The sequence below is a fragment of the Hylobates moloch genome, unplaced genomic scaffold (assembly GCF_009828535.3).
Source record: "Hylobates moloch isolate HMO894 unplaced genomic scaffold, HMol_V3 SCAFFOLD_24, whole genome shotgun sequence".
Lineage (NCBI taxonomy): Eukaryota > Metazoa > Chordata > Mammalia > Primates > Hylobatidae > Hylobates > Hylobates moloch.
Window position 1 is genome coordinate 778,403 of NW_026652299.1, and position 21,298 is coordinate 799,700.

The following is a 21,298-nucleotide window of genomic DNA, read 5'->3' on the forward strand; positions in this document are numbered from 1 at the left end:
GGCCTCCCAAAGTGCTGGGATTACAAGCGTGAGCCACCGCGCCCGGCCTGCTTTGCTTTTTTTGAGATGGAGTATTGCTCTGTCACCCAGGCCAGAGTGCAGTGGCATGGTCTCAGCTCACTGCAACCTCTGCTTCACCAGTTGAAGCAATTCTCCTGCCTCAGCCTTTCAAGTAGCAGGGACTACAGGCACCGCCACCACACCCGGCTAATTTTTTTTTTTTTTTCTGGAGACAGAGGAGTCTGTCTCTGTTGCCCAGATTGGAGTGCAGTCGTGCGATCTCGGCTCACTGCAACCTCTGCCTCCCAGGTTCAAGTGATTCTCTTGCCTCAGCCTCCTGAGTAGTTGGGAATACAGGAGCACACCACCATGTCCGGCTAATTTTTTGTATTTTAGTAGAGAGGGGTTTCACCATGTTGGCCAGGATGGTCTCGATCTCCTGACCACCTGATCCACCTGCCTCGGCCTCCCAAAGTGCTGGGATTACAGGTGTGAGCCACCGCGCCCAGCTGCCTCCTTCTATAAGGATATGTATTGGATTCACGGCCCACCCTAAGCCAGGATGGTCGCATCTCTAGATCTTTACCTTAATTATATCTGCAAAAACCCTTATTCCAAATAAGATTTCATTCTGAGGCTGCAGGTGGACACATCTGGGGGCCACTATGCATCCTGCTACTGTTTAACAGACCTGCCAAGAGATGACCTGCCCCCAGGGATTAGCTAAGTAGAGCAGGCATCCTAAAACAAAACAAGGTGCCTCCCAAACATCCCTGTCCCTGCTTCCTCGTTTCTGTTGAAAGAGCTGTCTGTCCTGCCTCGCTCTACCTGCCTCCTCCTGTTCTCTCCAGAACCCATCCTTACCACCCTGCCAAAATAACTCCCACCAAGGCTGCTGTCGCTGTGACTCACTAAAGTCCTCACTAAAGCCCAGCAATGGCTCTGCGGCCAGGCTGCACCCTCCTGTCCCCTATCGTCCTCCCCGACCCTGCACCCTCTCGTCCCCCACCATCCTCCCCACAAATCCCAGCTACTTGGGAGGCTGAGGCAGGGGAATTGCTTGAACCTGGGAGGTGGAGGTTGCAGTGAGCCGAGATCGCACCACTGCACTCCAGCCTGGTGACAGAGCGAGACTCCGTCTCAAAAAAAGAAAAAAAAAAACGAGGAGAAGGCCAGGTGAGGTGGGTCACACCTGTCATCCCAGCACTTTGGGAGGCCAAGGTGGGAGGATCGCTTGAGCCTAGGAGTTTGAGACCAGACTGGGCAACATGGCAAGACCCTATCTCTACAAAATTCAAAAAAATAAAATTAGCTGGGCATGGTGGTGGGTACCTGTAGTCCCAGGTACTCGAGAGGCTGAGGCAAGAGAATCATTTGAGCCCAGGAGTTTGAGGTTACCATGAGCCGTGACTATGCCACTGCATTCCAGCCTGGGTGACAGAGCAAGGCTCTCTCTCAAAAATAAGTAAACAAATAAATACATACATACATAAGTAAATGAAACACTCTTCAGGGCCCAGCCAGCATGTCTGCAGTCTAGAGTGAGTTCGAACCCTCTGTCAATACTGGGAGCGTCTGTGCATGGATTTTGGATTCTGGGTACTGGGAAATCTGGCTGAGTTCAAACTCTCTGTCAATACTGGGAGTGTCTGTGCATGGATTTTGGATTCTGTGTATTGGGAAATCTGGCTGAAATCTGTTACAGCTCTCTGGCAAGTTCCTTTCACCACTCCCCACAGACTCACGCCCTGAAACCACAGCATGGGCCGCCCTCACTCACCGCAGGGGACAACCACCCACCAAAAACCATTTCCTCTGCGGATGCTTCCCGCCCAAAGGAGGAACCAGAAGCAGGCAGGATGGGGAAGCTGCCGGCGGAGAAGCCAAATTGTTTCCTTAAGAGAAAGGGATTTACGGGAGGGGGAGGTTGCAGTGAGCTGAGATCGTGCCGTTGTACTCCAGCCTGGGTGACAAGAGCAAAACTCTGTCTCAAAAAAAAAAAAAAAAGAGAGAGAGAGAGCCAGATTTCCTGAGCCTCCAGGAGGTCGGCTGGGTAATTTTCCTTCGTCCGACTCTCTCCCTGGCCATTGCGCAGCCACCCTCATCCAGATGGCACGAAGCCTCTGGGCTCGGGTTTCTGACTTGTCTCCCAGGAGCCGGTTTCTGTTTACCGCTGAAAGGCACAGCCTGCTGCCAAATTTGAGGTGTGAGCTCACCGAGAAAAAAAGCACCGCACTCCCCCGGGAGCTTCGCAAAACGGGCCGTTGCTGCCCTCAGTTCTGCAGCAGAGATGGTGGCCTTGAAGACAGTGAGCCTGCCTATGGGGTCACTGCGTCCGGTCTCACTCCAGCCAGGCTGCCGGCCTGGCCCCTGCCTCCGTTTCCCTTGCTTTGAAATGTCAATGGCTGCGCTACCTGCTCTGTCCTGCTGTGCGGCGCTGGGAAGATGGGAAAAGCCTTAGGGACTGAAGCCCAGCCTGCTGTCCAGTGTCCTCTTCTGAAATGAGGACGGTTGGCCAGCCCGAAGAAAACAGACCCAAGCTGTGTTTTGGGAGACACAGAAGCCCCCAGACTCTCCTACCTGCTTGTTCTTGTTCCTTCCTTAAACCGCTGCACGGACTGGGGCCTTAAACGGCGGGGCCGTACTGGCCCCAGGGTGGGCAGGGTGGAGGCCAGCCTTTTTGGGGGCACGATCCTAGTATTTGAATGTCCATCTTCGCTAGTGACAGACCCAGGCGGTGGGTTCTGGCACAGCCATCTGCCAAAATCTTTCCCCCATACAGATGTGCCTGTTTATAAAGGAGATCTAATGCAGGGTTTTAGCAGCAATGTAAGGGCCATCAGAGTTAAAGCTTGGTTAAAAAAAAAAAAAAAAAAAGGTAGTCAGGTGTGGTAGAGGGTGCGGGGGGACGCTGAGGCAGAGGATCGCTTCAGACCAAGAGTTCAAGACCAGCCTGGGAGGCCGGGCGCGGTGGCTCACGCCTATAATCCCAGCACTTTGGGAGACCGAGGTAGGCGGATCACGAGGTCAGGAGATCGAGACCGTCCTGGCTAACACAGTGAAACCCCGTCTCTACTAAAAATACAAAAAATTAGCCGGGTGAGGTGGTGGGCGCCTGTAGTCCCAGCTACTCGGGAGGCTGAGGCAGGAGAATGGCGTGAACCCCGGGGGGCGGAGCCTGCAGTGAGCCGAGATCGCGCCACTGCACTCCAGCCTAGGCGACAGCGAGACTCCGTCTCAAAAAAAAAAAAAAAAAAAAAAAAAAAAAAAAAAAAAAAAAAAAAAAAGAAAAAGACCAGCCTGGGCAACATAGTGAGACCCCTATGTTTACAAAGAAATACAAAAAAAGGCCGGGTGCGGTGGCTCACACCTGTAATTCCAGCACTTTGGGAGCCCGAAGCAGGCGAATCACGAGATCAGGAGTTCAAGATCAGCCTGGCCAACATGGTGTAACCTCGTCTCTACTAAAAATACAAAAAATTAGCTGGGGTGGTGGCAGGTGCCTGTAATCCCAGCTACTGGGGAGACTGAGGCAGGAGAATCGCTTGAATCTGGGAGGTGGAGGTTGCAATGAGCCGAAATCACGCAACTGCACTCCAGCCCAGGCGACGGTGAGAGACTCCGTTTGAAAAAAAAAAAAAAATTAGCCAGGCGCGCCTGTAGTCCCAGCTACTTGGGAGTCTGAGGTGGGAGGATCACTTGGGCCGGGGAGGTTGAGGTTACAGTGAGCTATGACTGCGCCACTGCACTCCAGCCTGGGCAACGGGAGTGAGACCCTGTCTCAAAAAAAAAAAACAAAAACAAGAGCAAAAAAGGTGAACATGATTGTATGTAAATTATACTTCATTTTAAAAATGCAAAGAACAAATCAGTATTTGCAAGACGCGGTGCAGTCCTCAGCACGGAGAAGAGAACCCGCGAATTCCATGCGGGAAGAGCCGGCGTTTCCATCAGCAGGGGCCCTGCAGGAGACCGCGCGTGCAGACCCCACACATTCCCCAGAAGGGCGCCTGGGGAGGAGGGGCCGCGGGAGGAGCCCGGCCTGCGAACGCCTGCGCACGCCCGGAGCGGCGGGGAATTGGGGTGGCGGCTGCGGCCAGCAAAGGGAGACGTGCGGAGGGCCAAGGAGGCACTGGCCGTGGTGAGCCCCGTGGGAAGCGGGGGCTGCCTCCCGGAGCCGCAGCTGCCCCTCCCCAAGACGCGGACGCCCTCCTGGAGATTCAGATCCTCTCCTGGAGATGCAGACCCCTCCCCCAGATCCAAACCTCTCCCCAAGATGCGGACGCCCTCCCCCAGATGCACACACCTTTCCGAAGATGCAGACCTTTCCCCTAGATGCAGACCCCTCCCCAACGTAGACTCTGTATCTAAGACAGGTGCAGACCCCTCCCCCAGGTGCAGACCCCTCCCCCAGGTGCAGCCCCCCCCCCCGGACGCGGCCCCGCCGTCCCACCCTGTGACGCATCCCGGCCCCTCCCCCTCTCTCCCTCTCCCTCTCCGTCTCCCTCCCTCTCCCCCACCCCTTCCCCCGCCTGGAGTCCGCCAGGCTCCTCCGCCTGCGGCCCGTAGCCGCCTCGTCATTGGCCAGAACGCTTCAGGTGGCACGCTCGGGATTGGTGAAGGCCTGCGTTGCTCCCGCCCTCGGCCCGGGGTGCCGCCCGCGATTGGCTGGCGCGGGCAGAGCGTCTTCTCGGGCCTGGGCGGCGCAGACGAGGCCTGAGGCGGCGGCGCGGGGCAGGTGAGCTCCTGGCTGGCCGGGCCCAGGGGACCCCGGGGCGGGCGCCGGGCTGCGGGGACGCGGGGCGGGGGCCTGGGGGCCGGGAGGACGCGGGGTCGCGGCCTGGGCGCCCTCAGCGCGGGCTGCGCCAGGGCCTCCTGGGCCAACGGCTGCCGCCCCCGCCCGTCCCGCGCCCCGCAGCTACCCCGGCCCGCGCAGGTGAAGACGCCCGGAGACCCTGGCGGTCGTGGCGCAGGGGTCCTGCTCCTCCCCGGGGTGTCGCCAGCCGGGTCGTGGCGCGGGGTCGGGGGCGGAGCGGGGAGAGGCGCGGGAGGCCGCGGCGGGCGGCCGGGGCTGGGCGTGGAGGAGCGTCCTCCCCGCGTTCTCAGGCCTCGGCCCGGGCTGCCCACCTGGACCTTGCCGCGGGGTCCCAGCCCCTGGAAGTAGCGGCGGGGCCGTGGGTGGGGTGGTGGGAAGACGGTTTGATTTAAGAGGTGGGGTCTCGCTGTGTTTCCCAGGCTGGTCTCGACCTTCTGAGCGCGAGCGATCCTCCCGCCTCCGCCTCCCGAAGCGCTGGGATCACAGGCGTGAGCCACCGCGCCCGGCTCGTACTCGTATTTTTTGTAGGGTTGTGGTCTCTCTGTGCTGCCCAGGTCAGGCTCTTAGGCTCAAGCGATCCCCTCGCCCCAGCCTGCCTGGAGGCGCGCGCGTGGTCTCCGCGCCCTGTTGCGCCTGCAAAGTGCCCAGAACGGTGTCTGGCGCAAAATAAGCAGCGGCGGGGAACACCTTCCCACTGTCACCGTCATGGGGAGGATTTCTCCCGGCTCCCCAGGGCTCTCCCGGGCAGGTGGGCGGTGAGGTCCGAGGTCTCTGCTCTCGCTTTGCAGCTTGTGGTTGCTGCGCCTGGCTCTGATTCCAGGTGGGAAGCTGCCCATAATTGTGTCTTCTAAGCTTCAGTAGTAGTATTGCCGGTGAAGTGCTTGCGGCGCTAATTGCTAATGCTTTGTATGAAGGCTTTTGTGTGCAATCTGTTACTCCCTACATCTCCACTGTGTAGAAACACCGTGTGTTTTGGTTTATTCTCATCTGTTGTTGGGCACTTAATAGTTTTTTGAAGCCTTTAGTTTTCTCAAATTATTTCTCTAACAATTTCCTCTTCTTTGTTTACCCTTTTTTTCCTGACTGTTTTGGAAATACTACTGTTTGGGCTGGAAGCCTTGGGCTGGCTTTATAATTTTCTTGTGTTTCTCTCATTTAATGTTTGTTCTACTTTCTACATTTCCTCTTTTTCTTCCAATATATCTATTTAGCATTTTAGTTTGGCCATCGTATTTTAAATTTCCCAGAGCTGTTTTTTTTTTCTCCTTTAAAATTTGTGATATGTTCTTACTTCATAAATGGAGTATCCTCTCATTCACCTGCTTTTTTTTTTTTGATTGTGCTAAAATACACGTAACGTAAAACAACATCACCACCTAGTTACATAACTTTTTCATCATCCCAGATGGAAACCCTATACCCGTTAAGCAGCCACTACCCATTCTTCCGTCTCCCCAGGCCCTGGCAACCGCTAATCTGCTTTCTGTCTCTATGAATTGGCCTGTTCTGGACATTTCACGTAAATGGAATCATACAATATGCAGCCCCTTGTGTCTGGCCTCTTTCACTTAAGATAATGTCTTCAGAGTTCACGCATGTTGTAGACTGTATCAATATTCCATTCCATTTTATGACTGAGTAATTGTCCATTGTATAGATATACCACATTGTGTTTATCCATTAGTCTGTTGATGGACGCTTGGGCTGTTTGCACCTGTTGGCTATGGTGAGTAATGCAGCTACTATGAACATTTGTGTATGAGTTTTTATTTGAGCATCTGTTTTCAATTGTTTGGTTATATACCAAGGAATGGAGTTGCCGGGTCATATGGTAACTCTGTGTTTAGCTTTTTGAGGAACTGCCAAACTATTTTTCACAGTGGCCGCACCATGTTACATTTCCATCGGCAACATATGAGTTGACTTTCTCCACATCCCCCCAACACTTAGTTTCCAAAAAGGATGACCGTGTTAATGGATCTGAAGTGGCGTCTCATTTGGGTGTGATTTGCATGTCCTTGATGACCAGTGAAGTTGAGAATTGTTTCATGTCCATGTTGGTCGTTGTTATTTTTGGAGAAATTCTCATTCAAGTCCTTCCCCGGCCCCCCCCCCTTTTTTTTTTTTTTTTTTGAGACGGAGTTTTGCTCTGTCGCCCAGGCTGGAGTGCAGTGACACGAACTCAGCTCACCGCAACCTCCATCTCCGGGGCTCAAGTGATTCTCCTGCCTCAGCCTCCTGAGTAGCTGAGATTACAGGTGCCCACCACCACACCCGGCTAATTTTGTATTTTTAGTAGGGATGGGGTTTCTCCATGTTGGTCAGGCTGGTCTCAAATTCCCGACCTCAGGTGATCTGCCTACCTTGGCCTCCCAAAGTGCTGGGATGACAGGTGTGAGCCACCGTGCCCGGCCTCTTTCTCCATTTTTAAATTGAGTTTCTTTTTTTTTTTTTTTTTTGAGTTGTCAGAATTCTTTATTCTGTATACTAGACCCTCATCAGACATGTGATTAATATTTCTCCCAGTCTTTGGATTGTCCCTTCACTCTCTTGTTAGTGTCCTTTGATGCACAAATTGATGAACTCTAAATTGATTAACTCTAATTTTTCTGTTTTTTCTTTTGTTGCTCATGCTTTTGATGTCATACCTGAGAACTCTGCAAAATCCAAGGTCAGGAGGATTTGTCCTATGTTTTCTTTTAAGAGTTTATCATTTTAGCTCTTGTATTTAGGTTTTTGATCCATTTTGAGTTCATTCTTGTGTATGATGTGTTTTAGGTTCTGACTTCGTTCTTTTGCACGTGGATATTGTTCAAGCATCATTTGTGACGAGACTGCTTTTTCCCTATTGAGTGGTCTTGGCACCCTTGTCAAAATCAATTGACTAGATGTGTGGATTTATTTTTGGACCCAGTTCTGTTCTGCAGGTCTGTATGTTTTTATGCCAATGCCACCATTTTTTTTTTTCTTTTTTTTTTTGAAATGGAGTCTTGCCCTGTCGCCCAGGCTGGAGTGCAGTGGTGCGATCTCGGCTCACTGCAACCTCCGCCTCCCGGGTTCAAACACTTGTCCCGCCTCAGCCTCCCAAGTAGCTGAGGTTACAGGCGCCCGCCACCACACCCAGCTAATTTTTGTGTTTTTGGTAGAGACGGGGTTTCACCGTGTTGGCAGGCTGGCCTTGAACTCCTGACCTCATGATCCGTCCACCTCGGCCTCCCAATGCCACACTATTTTGTAGTAAGTTTTGAAGCTAGGAAGTCGGGGTCCTCCAACTTTGCTTTTCTTCTGGAAGATTTTTTACTATTTGGGACCCATTGCAGTTCCATGTGAATTTAAAGATCAGTTTTTCCATATTTGCAAAAAAGACCATTGGGGTTTTGATAGAGGTAGTAGGGAATCTGTACATCACTGTGGGAGTACTGCCATCCTAACAGTAGTAAGTCTTTCCATCCAGGAACCTGGACTGTCTTCCCATTTATGTAGGTTGTCTTTAATTCTTTCAACAATGCTTTGTGATTTTCAGTGCACAAGTGGTGCACTTCCTTGGTTAAATTTATTCCTAAGTTTTTAATACTTTTTGATGCTATTATGAAATGAATTGTTTTCCCAATTTCACTTTCAGATCGTTCATTGCTAGTGTGTAGAAATGCAACTGACTTTTTATTGACCTTGTACCCTGAAACTTTGCTGAGTTTGCTTGTTAGTTCTAACAGCAGTTTTTTTGTTGATTCATTAGGATTTTCTAGATATGAGATCATGTCATCTGAGAATAAAGATAGTTTTACATCTTCCTTTCCAATTAGTATGCCTCTTGACTGATTGCTCTGGGGAGAACTTCCAGTATAGCGTTGAAGAGCAGTGGTGGAAGTGGCCACCCTTGTCTTGTTGCTCATCTTAGGTGAAAAATTTGAATATGACATTCACTGAGTTTTTCATAGATGCCCTTTATCACGTGAGGAAGTTCCCTTCCATTCCTGGCTTGTTGAGTGTTTTTACTATGAAAAGGTGTTGGAGTTTGCGAGGTGCTTTTTCTGCACCAATTAAGATGATCATGTCACTTTGCCTAATTGCTTCTTGAAAAGATTGTGCATATTCAGTTTCTCCTGTATTTTGGTTCCATCTTACACCCGCACTTCCAATTGTAAACGAGTACCACTGTTTTTGGAGCCTTCTGGGGGTTCCATGATCAAAGTTAGATTGTTCTTCCGTGTTCTCCATCGCATGCTTATGACTCAACTTCTTCTGGCCTGAGTCAGTTTTTATTCATCTATCCAGCTCCCCAAAATGTATTGCTATTTTCTTTTCTCCCTTTCTTTTTGTTTTCAATGAAATATGCCCTTAAAAAATAGCCCTTTCTCAAAGGGATATGTGGAAGAGAGTGGATGCTAACATCTATATTCAGCACATCTTTTTTTTTTTTTTTTTTTTGACCAGGTGTGCAGTGGGGATCTCGGTCATGCAAGTCCGCCTCCAGGTCAGCCTTCTCCTGCCTCAGCCTCTCCGAGTAGTGGGATTGAGGCAGAGTCTTGCTCTGTTGCCCAGACTGGAGTGCAATGGAGCGATCTCGACTCACTGCAACCTCTGCCTCCCGGGTTCAAGTGATTCTCCTGCCTTAGCCTCCTGAGTAGCTGGGACTACAGGCGCACGCCACCACGCCCAGCTAAGTTTTGTATTTTTAGTAGAGACGAAGTTTCACCATGTTGGTCAGGCTGGTCTTGATCTCTTGACCTCATGATCCGCCCACCTCAGCCTCCCAAAGTGCTGGGATTATAGGCGTGAGCCCGGCCTGGTGACCTATTTTCAAAGAATGCTGATATTTAATGGGGTGTGTTGTCAGCTCATAACCATTGTTTCCTGGTCCCGAATTTATGATGATCGAATGGTCCCCTAGTCTGCTTTATAGTGTCTCCAGATTCTGAAAACAAATCCAATTCAAATCTGCTTACAGTAAATGCCAGGGAGTGTTTTTTTGTGGGAGAAGTAGTGATGGGATGAAACCATCCTTCAGCGTTCAACCCTTGCCCTTACCGCAATGTTTCAGAGTGAGGTGAGAGTCCTGGAACTGCCTCTCCTGGAGGCAGTTGAATTGCATGTCATAACGCCCACTGGTGATTCAGGTTAAGCGGTCCTGAACACAGCGGGAAAGGGAGTTCCTACATCTGGGTTCGTCAGGCAGATTGGAAACAGGACTACCTGGGCGGTAGGCGCAGTGTCGTTGGCCTCACCTTTCCCTGTGCGTATTTGGTGGAGTGGTTGTGCTTGTGTTGCCTGCCAGAGGGTTGCAGTGTTGTTTCATTGATTGAAAGCCTGCCCTCGTTTTCTTCTTCCCCTTGTTTCCTAATGTGGAGCTTGTTGCTATTTTGGACTGCTCACCCACTCGATTTATAGACTGAGGAGACCAGGCCTGCTAGATCACATTGGAGCAGTTTGCTTCCACTGGGGTAAAAATAAACTAGGAAGTGTCAGATGAAAAATACAGAACATGATGTTGCTTCTTACAATACACTGTTTATATAATTGTATATTCTAATTGTTGCTACTTTATTAAGCATCTCACGTAATTTATTAGTCAGTTTTACAGTTTAAATTGTGTCTGTCATTAAGCATGCTTGTTCCGTGGGTACTTTGGTTTTCATTTAGTTGCTTAGGGGCATACAGTGAATGGCTGTAGGTTGTGAGTTTAGGCGGTAACATCTGTGTGACAGACACTTTCGACATTTGTGCAGAATTAAACTGTAGGTCTCAGACAAGCGGCGTGAATGTCATCACATCCAGGTGCCGGGTTCCCTGGGTCCCTGCGGTGGGGGAGACACCCCTTGGGCATGTGTAGTTTGAACACAGAGCAGCCCTTTGGTCGGTTTGTTCTCATTCTATTTATTTTGATTTTTAATATTATTGGAAGATATGAGCTGTATCTGCAGTATGAAAAACAGATGACTTTATTATGTCTTTACTTGCTACAAACTGAAAAGTATTCACCTCGAGCCTAGTACTTGGTGCTGGGGAGGACAGGGCGCTAGAAGGGTGATCTGGACGTGGTGTGGATGTGTATTCCAGAACATGGAAGACCATGAGACTGCTGTTGCCAATTACTGTTGGGAATGGGGCAGCTGACATACCTGTTCCGGTTAGACGAGGAAGCATATGAAGGCGTGAACACACGGGGAGGAAGAACGAGAGGCCCAAGCGCAGTGCACACGGCCCTGTGGCCACCCGCGAATTCTGTGGCCACCCGCGAATTCCCACACACACACGGCCCTGTGGCCACCCCCAAATTCCCGCATGCACACGGCCCTGTGGCCACCCCCGAATTCCTGCACGCACACGGCCCGGCCCTGTGGCACTGCACGAATTCCCACACACACACGGCCCTGTGTCCACGCATGAATTCCTGCATGCACACGGCCCTGTGACCACGTATAAATTCCTACACATGGCCCTGTGTCCACGCATGAATTCCTGTACAGGATTTTTCTGGAGCGTGGTCAGGTAAGAAGTAGAGAGTGGTGGAGACGGGGATTGTCAGCTTAGTGGTAAAGCAAGCAGGGTGCGTGGTGTGGAGAGCGCCCCCTTCCGGTCACGTGCAGCGTTCACTTGTTCTACAAGCAAGGGTTAGAGCTGAAGGTGAATGAGGCACAGTTCCTGCTCTCACAGAGTTCAAGGGCCACTTGGAGAGAAGGACTCATTGAGAAATAATCATCATGATTTGTGTTAGTGCTGATCACCAGTGAGTGCTGGAATTGACAGTAACTGGGGTAGGATGAGGCCCATGGGGGCTTCCTGGTGGTGGTATCTCTGCTGAATATTAAGTGTGAGGAGAAGTTAGCTGGGCAGTTTGGGGTGTAACTAGACCAAGGAGATGCGGAAGGGGGTCGAGAAATAGGAGGGCACCTCAGGCAGGAGGACACTCATTGCAAGGAAAGAGTGGAGGAGCGGCATGTAAATGGGTGGGGAGGAGAGGGCTCCCTGGAACCACAGTGGATTCTAAGGCACAGACGGGAAGTGAGGAGGGAGAAGTAGCAGCATTTGCACCAGCGCCGTGTGTGCAGGCAGCCACGGGGGGAGTCTGTGTGAACAAGGTAGGCAGATTTCTCTGTAGATGGATCGTTCAGGTGGTTTTCTCAAGGATTGACTTGAGAGGCAAGACTGGAGCCAGGGAGATGGTCAGGGCACTTGCAGGGAGCCAGCCAGAGGTGGCATGTCAGGGCGGGAATGGAGAGGGGGCATGGGGCACGCACCCTGGGGAGGGAGGAGCAGGCCTGGGGCGCGATTTGGACCTGTGAGCCTGCCTGACGTCCAGGCGGAAATGCCCAACAGGAAATAAAACGATGCCTGTGTACCAACTGGAATTACAGATGGGTTACATGAATTATTAATGGCTTGCAGTATAAACGTCAAAACAGTAAGAGTAGGAGAATCCATTGCAGACCATTCTTGTGTTCTTGGCTTAGGGAAAGTCTTTCTAAGAAGCAGGATGTGAGTGAGGGAAGGGAAAGACCAGACATGGTGTGGCCAAAGTCACCTGGGTGAAGTTAAGGATGGGAGTATCCCTGGCATGTAGTAGTGGATTCATATCCTTACGTGTATGTGGTCCTGTAAAACAAAAAAAGACAGATCTCCGCACAGGATGAGAAATACCCCTGGCTGAGAAACACGAAAAGATGTTTCAAGTCACTGATAATTAAGGAAATACACATGAAAGCTGTGTGAGCCTCTGGGTCCAGACCCAGCACGGGCTCTGTAGGAGGGGATGCTGAGTGTGGCTGCAGCACGTCATTGCTTGAGGGCCACTGGCTGCAGATGAGTTCTCCAGGAGGCATTTCGTTGGCGGTCCTGATCGTACTGGTTATAAGGAAATTCTGTGCACTCTAGGTTTGAAGCAAATACAATGAAACTATTTAAACTATTTAATAGTTCTGTCTTCCTAGACCGTTTGCAGTAATGTGTATAAACCAAATAATTTGGCCTTGGGCTTTTGCTGAAACACTGTGATGACCACCATTTTGTAAGAGGAAGTGGGGTTTTTATTAAAAAGATTCAGTGCCCTTATCGTAAGGAGATGTACGCACGTGGTAATCGGTCTTCTGGTAGAAGTCGTTGTTTTCTTTGACACTCAGCTGTTTTCTTGATGTTCAGGCTAAATGGGCTTGCTTACCTTTTCCTGTTGTTTCATCATTTCCAAAACAAGTGAAGAAATGTTGCATCTTGGCTAGGAACTATCTGCCGATACGACTTTGCTGCTGATGGGGTGTGCTGGGAGGCAGTCCAGAGTGGGGCGGGTGCAGGGTGGGTGCCTCTGCTGGCTGGGTGCTCCACTGGTGCTCTGAGGAGCAGCTTCTGTTTCTAGCCCCTGTGAACATGTCCACACCTCACAGCTAAGGCAGTGGGAGACCTTGAATTGGACCCCAGAAGACTGGCTGCCTGTTCTGCCTCACAAATGAAGATGAAATTTGTTTCTTTTTGTAAGTGATATTTATTACGATAATTTTTTTTTTTTTTTTTTGAGACGGAGTCTCGCTCTGTCGCCCAGGCTGGAGTGCAGTGGCGTGATCTCAGCTCACTGCAAGCTCCACCTCCCGGGTTCACTCCATTGTCCTGCCTCAGCCTCCTGAGTAGCTGGGACTACAGGCGCCCACCACCACGCCCAGCTCATTTTGTTTTTGTATTTTTAGTAGAGACAGGGTTTCACTGTGTTAGTCAGGTTGGTCTTGATCTCCTGACCTCGTGATCTGTCCACCTTGGTCTCCCAAAGTGCTGGGATTACAGGCGTGAGCCACCGCGCCTGGCCTATTAGGTTAATTTTAAAAATTATAAAACCAATACCTGCTCTTTAAAAAAATTTTCAAACAGCCCGAAAGGGGTTAAATGACAAGTAGAAGTTCCATTCGCCCGAATTTACTCAAATCTAGTGTTATTTCTCGAGAAGTACTAAAAGCGTTGTTCACTTGTGTGTATATGCATGTATAAAATATGTGGCATACAGCCCTTTCAAATATTTTTAGGTTGTAGTCATTTATTTCTGATTTGTTGTTTTGAATAATCAGTTCATTTTTAAGGATTCTCAGTCAGTGTAAATCATCCGGTTTTCATAAACCGACAGTTGTTTTTCTTCCTCTAAATGAAATTAGAGATGCAATGCCAATTCTTACTATGTTGTAGAAGTAATTACATGACCATGATCTTTGGAAAACATCTATTTCTAAGCCAGTTTCTTTTTATTTTTGTAATCTGCAGGCAAAATAATGTTTTTATTAGTCTCTACATTATTTAGTTTTAATAAGATGAAGATCTAAGCACAATAATTATGTTAACATTTAGTACTGATTTTTTTTTTTTTTTTTTTTTTCAGAATTTTAGTTTTAAATAATTATTTACAGTGGACTTAAGAAACAAACCGGGCTGGGCATGGTGGCTCACGCCTGTGATCCCAGCACTTTGGGAGGCTGAGGAAAATCGCTTGAGGCCAGGAGTTCAAGACCAGCCTGGGCAACACAGGGAGACCCTGTCTCTAAAAAAAATAAAAAGATTAACCAGGTGCCGTGGTGCACCCGTGTGGTCCCAGCACTGTGGGAAGCTGTGGCGAGAGGACCGCTTGAGCCCAGGAGATGGAGGCTGCAGTGAGCTGTGATCACACCTCTGACACTGTAGCCTGGGTGACAGAATGAGACCCTGTCTCTTAAAATACATATAAGAAAGAAAGAACAAAGAAACGAACTGCCTGATGTCGGGCTAGCTGCCGTTTGACAACCCCGGTCTGGGGTGCTTAGATGAGCTTGGACGAGGATTGAGCGAGCGTGTGTGCCTGTGTATGTGTTCCTGGGTGCTCATCATGCCCCGCTCAGTGTCTCTCGGGAAGGTCCCTGAAGGAAGGATCTGGCGAAACATCGCTGCCCAGCAGGTGGAGCAGGTGTCCACTGCTGGTAGGCCCCGCTGAGGCCGGGGGCTGCAGCTCTGGGTGTCCCTGTGGACGTGGGGCTTGTGGCAGATGGCGCTCTGGGAGGAGGGGCCTGTGTGTCCCCCATGGATCAGTGATAGACTGACAGTTTTGCAGGTTTGAGTCGTAGGTGTGACTGCTGTTTCAGGAGGTAGGCTGTTTAAACTGAGGCTTGCGGGATCCGTGTGGGCAGGTTCCCCACGGTTTCTGATGGGAGTGCTGCGTCTCACTGGGCTGCCTCTCAGTGTCAGTCCACATCGTCAGTGACTAACGCTGGGGCACAGGAAATGCAGCCTGTAGCATCGTGCTAATGTCTGTAAACAGTGCCTTTGCAGCAGATCCCGTTGTTTATGCGTGTTTCTTAGAAAATAATTATCAACTCGGTATTGACGGTTGCTGTTTATAGGCTGAAGGGAAGTGCGGCTTGCAGGTTTTAAAGTTTGCCTTTCCCAGTTTTCTTTAGAGCTGATAGCATTTCCTAAGAAAAGATGGTGTGTTGATTTTATTTCAGAACGCTCAAGATTTGTTTTTTGTTTATGTTTTTGAGATGGAGTCTCACTCTGTCACCCAGGCTGGAGTGCAGTGGCGGATCTCAGCTCACTGCAACCTCCGCCTCCCGGGTTCAAGCAATTCTCATGCCTCAGCCTCTCAAGTAGCTGGGACTACAGGCACGTGCCACCACGCCCGGCTAATTTTTGTAGTTTTGCTAGAGACAGGGTTTCACCATATTGGCCAGGCTGGTCTCAAACTCCTAACCTCAAGTGATCCTCCTGCCTGCCTTGGCCTCCCAGAGTGCTGGGATTGTAGGTGTCAGCCACTGTGCCTGGCCAGACCCATTTAGTTTTGTTCTGTTTTCAGCCTTGTATGAAGATTTTTCAACCATGTTCTCTGGATTATTACTAGATTAGTGCAGACATTCTGAATAGTAGACTCAAGTGATATGGAGAGTAGGACTAAAATCTAAAGTCCTTTTTTTTTTTTTTTTTTTTTTCGAGACTGGGTCTTGCTCTGTCTCCCAGGCTGGAGTGCAGTGGCGCAATCTCGGCTCACTGCAAGCTCCATCTCCTGGGTTCACACCATTCTCCCGCCTCAGCCTCCCCAGTAGCTGGGACTACAGGTGCCCGCCACCACGCCTGGCTAATTTCTTGTATTTTTAGTAGAGATGGGGTTTCACCATTCACAGGATGGTCTCAATCTCCTGACCTTGTGATCCGCCCACCTCGGCCTCCCAAAGTGCTGGGATTACAGGCATGAGCCACTGTGCCTGGCCTAAAATCCATTTTTTACCAAAGCATTCCAGAAAAAAAAACTGAGCTGTATATTTTCATGTCTACCATATAATATAAATTATATACTGTAAAAGGTAAATGGTATTAAAAGAGAAACCTAGTATAACTTATGTAGTTTTTGTTTGTTTGTTTGTTTGTTTGTTTTGAGACAGAGTCTCACTCTGTCGCCCAGGCTGGAATGCGCTGAAATCTGGGCTCACTGCAACCTGTGCCTCCTGGGTTCAAGTGATTCTCGTGCCTCAGCCTCCCGAGTAGCTGGGATTACAAGCATGCACCACCATACCCGGCTGATTTTTGTATTTTTAGTAGAGGGGTGGTTTCATCATGTTGCCCAGGCTGGTCTTGAACTCCTGACCTTAGGTGATCCACCCACCTCGCCCTCCCAAAGTGTTGGGATTACAGGCATGAGCCACCCCACCTGGCCTTATCTAATTTTAAAACCCTGCTAGGATATATATGTATATTTTTGTTTGTTTTTGTTTTTTGTTTTTGTTTTGTTTTGTTTTTTGAGACAGAGTCTCACTCTGTCACCCAGGCTGGAGTGCAGTGGTACTGTGTCAGCTCACTGCAACCTCCATCTCCTGGGTTCAATCAATTCTCCTGCCCCAGCCTCCTGAGTAGCTGGGATTACAGGCGCCCACTACCACACCCAGCTAATTTTTATATTTTTAGTAGAAACGGGGTTTCACCATGTTGGCCCCGCTGGCCTCGAACTCCTGACTTTAGGTGATCTGCCTGCCTCTGCTTCCCAAAGTGCTGGGATTACAGGCGTAAGCCACCGTGCCTGGCTGGATGTATATATTTGTAAAGAAACCTAAGCCATAGGTTTGAAACCAAAGTTTGCAACCTAAACGGAGGCCCTCTACTTTTCCTGTTTTTGTGAGCTTGTAAGTTCTCTTGGCCACCAACAAACACAAGATAAAAGGGAGAGACTATCTGGGTGACAGGCACTCCTGGCCACTGTCTCCTAAGGTGTGTGCTTTTCTAGTGTCGATGGCTCTCCACCCATCCATCCTCCAGAAGCCATCTCATAGGAGGACCAACAGGGATCTTCCCACAGTCCCCTCTGTGCACACCTGTGCTGAGCCGGCCAGCCTGAGAACGCACGTCCAGGGCTTTCCGAGGCCCAGCTCCCATCTCAGCATCCTGCACAAAGCTGGGTACCAGTTAGTCTGTTTCCTTCCACCAGGCCAGGGACACACACTCGTGTGGAACACAACTCTCACAAAGCCATGCCAGGCATGACATTCAGGGCAGGGCAGCCAGGGAGGCACAGATGCCAGCAGGAGCATCACACCTGCAGACAGCACATCTATGCAGAATGTCAACTTCAGATTCTTTCCAGGTTTTTCTGATGCCATTGAAAACATGCTGGATCCATTTTTCACTTACTGTGTGGTTACTGATGAGATTATAAATGCAAAAAACATCTCCCTTAAGTCTCTCAGACAGGTGACCGAGGCAGCGTCCTCTTCACATGGGAAGGCTCTAATGTTACATTTCAGTTTTAATTAGCAGCGATGTAATGGAGACTGGGAATGGTGTTGTGAAAATGCTGAGTACTCTTTGGCGGTCAGTAGAGCTGGTCTCAGAACCATGCTTTTGCCTGCAGGTGTGCCGGCGAGCAGTGCAAGGGCTGGGGGCTCCCGCCTGCTGGCTGAGTCCCAGCTGTGGGGCTCATCGGTGGACCTTTGCCTTTCATTTAGGGCAGGGTGAACAAATCTTTCGTCTCAGGAATTGCACACCCAGAAGAAAAATAACTGTTTTTGTTTGTTGTTTGTTTGTTTGTTTGAGATGGAGTCTTGCTCTGTCGCCCAGGCTGGAGTGCAGTGGCGCGATCTCGGCTCACTGCAAGCTCTGCTTCCCAGGTTCATGCCATTCTCCTGCCTCAGCCTCCCGAGTACCTGGGATTACAGGCACCCGCAACCAAGCTGAGCTAATTTTTTGTATTTTTAGTAGAGACGGTGTTTTACCGTGTTAGCCAGGAAGGTCTCGATCTCTTGACCTCGTGATGTGCCCTCCTCGGCCTCCCAAAGTGCTGGGATTACAGGTGTGAGCCACCGCGCCCGGCCATAACTGTTCTTTTTTAAAATTTAAAACGTCGGCCTTATTGCTTTACTCTTCAAAATAACCGCAGCTGACGCCTGAGTGCTTGTCACCTGTCAGGCATTGCCTGAGGTGCACAGTTTCATTTAATCCTTTTTTGACTTCATTTTATTTTATCCTATAATGGTTTTGTAAAGGACTAAGGATGAAATTTAAAATCTTCCATTTCCAAATTTAAAATGATCCATGTTATGGTCTGTTAACGGGGGAAGGAGGAAAGAGGGAGTGAATGAGACTGCAGGGTGGGGAGGGGAGTTGGGGAGCTCTGGGAGCCTCTCACCTGGCAGCAGGCCTGTGGCCCATGTGGGAGAGTGCAGAGCACCTGCCTTGGGGACGCTGGGGCACACTGTCATAGCCGCTGCTGCCGCTGTCTCTCAAGGTTCTGCTTGGCGTGAGCCTGGCCTTCGGCGCTTGTCGGGTTGGGGTTATTTTCTAGGCTGAGAGATAACGGCCAGGACATTTCCCAAGGTCCTGGACAGGGGTCATTAGGCCGGGACTGCATCAGGGTGGGTTAAGGCGCCCTGTTTCCTCATTTCGAAGTGTTAGGAAATAGAGAAAATGATAGATTCCGCATGTTTTATACATAGATTTACCGGGGAACATAAAATTCACGTGATTATAAAAGTGAAATCAGAATGAAGACAGATTAAGGGTCTGTAATCACAGACTCTCCACGTCCGCACTTCCCTCAGCACCTGCTGAACCTGGAGTGTGACCTCTTTTCCCTACCATCCCTGTGTTCCTTGCTTTCCTTTTCTCTGGCCTGGCTGCCCTAATGGCCTTATTGCTAAATTAGCCCAACATCTGAGCAGGAGCGGGCGTCCATAGCACTGAGTTACCCCAGTGTCCCCCAGGGTGGAGCGGGAGTGGGCGTTCGCTGAGCCCAGCTTTGGGTTGTTGCTCGGCAGTGCAGGCAGAGCCCATTGTTGTGTTGCTGCTGGGCAGGGCTGGGTTCTGCAGAAGCTGCCGGGACCAGGCCCGTGCACCTCGGGAGCCCAGGCATGGTGTGTAGGTGGAGGGTAGCCTACATTGGATCCAAGCTAAGGCCCTGTCCTGTGCCGGGCTCCTCTGCGCGTGGGTTGAATCTAGATTTAGGTGTTGGTTAAAGTAGGTAGACAGGTGGGAGAGACAGTTAAACAGGTATTAACTGTTACATGGATTAAGTGATCACAGTTTTATTTGCAAAAGGCCATTGAAGCGTAAGTTCATGGAATTCCAAGCAAGCGTGAACTGGACTTGCCGAGCCTGTGTCTGGGTTGGGCGCTGGGCTGGGTGTCCCTGGAAAGAACAAGAATTTTGAAATGTGCTTTTTTTTTTTTTTTTTTGAGGCGGAGTCTCGCTCTGCCGCCCAGGCTGGAGTGCAGTGGCGCGATCTCGGCTCACTGCAAGCTCCGCCTCCCGGGTTCACGCCATTCTCCTGCCTCAGCCTCCCAAGTAGCTGAGACTACAGGCGCCCACCACCACGCCCGGCTGATTTTTGTATTTTTAGTAGAGACAGGGTTTCACCGTGTTAGCGAAGATGGTCTCGATCTCCTGACCTCATGATCCGCCTGCCTCGGCCTCCCAAAGTGCTGGGATTACAGGCATGAGCCACCGCACCCGGCCGAAATATGTTGTAAAATGCAGGAGTTTCATCATGCTTGTTGATACTTGTAGGTGTAGTACAATTTTTACATGTAAACAGTGGTCTTTCTTTCTATGGTACTTTATTTCGAAGAAAGTAGCATGAATTAAAGTACTTTTGGCTTGGTTTATGGAGCTCAGTCATTTGTACAAAAGTGTCTTTTGTCCAGGAGGTTCTTTTAGTTATATCTCCCTCAGATATTTCAACAGCCGACTGTGATTCACACTGCTACTATGAGGACTTTTTAAAAAGTCAGGGTGTGTGCATGTGAGTATTTTTAGCCAGAGGAAAGTATGAGTCATTCCAAATAAATCTAGATGACAACCTGAGAAACAATATACTCAACAGTTTCTAACCTAAAAAAAACCTGTTTTTTGGTGAGGAAAAAAGTGTAAATAGTGCCTTAAGCTTTTTTATTATTCACCCTGCAGTTTCTTTTCTGATTCTGAGATGCTTGTGAGAGCTTCAGCCATCTAGGAACGTGTACGCTGCTGTTTGACCACGCAGTAGCAGGTAGTTCTATTTTAGTTAATAAAATAAAAACTGATTTCAGAAGACCGAGAACATTTTGACACAGTGAGGATTTAAAAACACATCTTGAAGAGAGCTCTGAGTTTCTCTCCGTGTTTCTTGGAAGGTGCCCCTGGTTTCATGAGTCAGTCACTTTAGGGTTCCCCTGGTCTTTTTCTCAGGATATATTAGGGGACTGGAAACGACAGAAGTGTTCCTGGGCTTGTAACTATGGAAACACTGGTCTCCTCTGTTTAGAAAACACTGCTGCTGGCCGTGTTTCCTGTGAGTTTTGATGGTGACCTGAGTTGAGTTGCATGTAGGCGGCTCGGGTTGACTAAGACAGGACTGCCCTGGATTTCCCGCCCGTTAAAACACTCTGCATTTCTTTTCCGCCCTCTGCAGTATGGTTTGAAGTGATGAACATGGATTTTTCTCGGCTTCACATGTACAGTCCTCCCCAGTGTGTGCCGGAGAACACGGGCTACACGTATGCGCTCAGGTGAGTGTGCACCCGCACGTGGGGTCCTGGCCTTGCGATGCCACCTTGCACTGCTGCGGTGGCGTGGACCTTAACAGGAACTCCATAGTACTACCAACTACATGCTATATTTTGAAGGTGAAAAAAATGATAAACTGTATCTTATGGCTTTAGAGGTGGTTTTACCTTACGGCTTTAAGGTAAACCAAATCTGTTCATCCTGGTGACTGGGTGGTTAGTCATCGCATACGGCTTGCTGGCTTCGACTCCACCCAGGTGGTTGTGATCTTGAGATGTCTGTGTGGTGATGCTTCGTGTTTGTGGTAGTGTATCAGTGGCTTGGTATTTTTAAGTTAACAGAAATAACCTGGAAAATTATTTCCCATTTGAAAGGAAACATCATAGAACAGTGTTGAAGCTCAGGGTTTCGAGAACACAACTTTTGTCTGAGGCCGAGTTTTCTGCTTTTATTCATATTCTGATCCACTGAACCAAGACGTTTGAGTCTGAAGAGGTGCTGCCCTGCCCCTTCTGTTTT

General features: G+C 49.6%; 1 protein-coding gene across 35 annotated transcripts in view; it reads left to right on the forward strand.

The window, feature by feature from the left end:
* The first annotated feature begins 4,688 nt into the window (after nucleotides 1-4,688).
* Nucleotides 4,689-21,298, forward strand: part of SUN1 (Sad1 and UNC84 domain containing 1) — a 57,414-nt gene continuing 40,804 nt past the window's right edge. For 17 of the 35 annotated variants that reach the window (XM_032145846.2, XM_032145851.2, XM_032145850.2 and 14 more), the window contains exons 1-2: nucleotides 4,689-4,738; nucleotides 20,685-20,781. In XM_032145846.2, the coding sequence (XP_032001737.1) occupies nucleotides 20,699-20,781 (83 nt within the window). In that variant the 5' untranslated portion in view covers nucleotides 4,689-4,738; nucleotides 20,685-20,698. Of the gene's footprint in view, nucleotides 4,739-4,912; nucleotides 4,937-5,113; nucleotides 5,637-6,965; nucleotides 7,488-19,943; nucleotides 20,283-20,684; nucleotides 20,782-21,298 lie in introns of those variants that run through there. The other 18 variants (XM_058434281.1, XM_058434283.1, XM_058434282.1 and 15 more) reach the window with 6 other exon arrangements.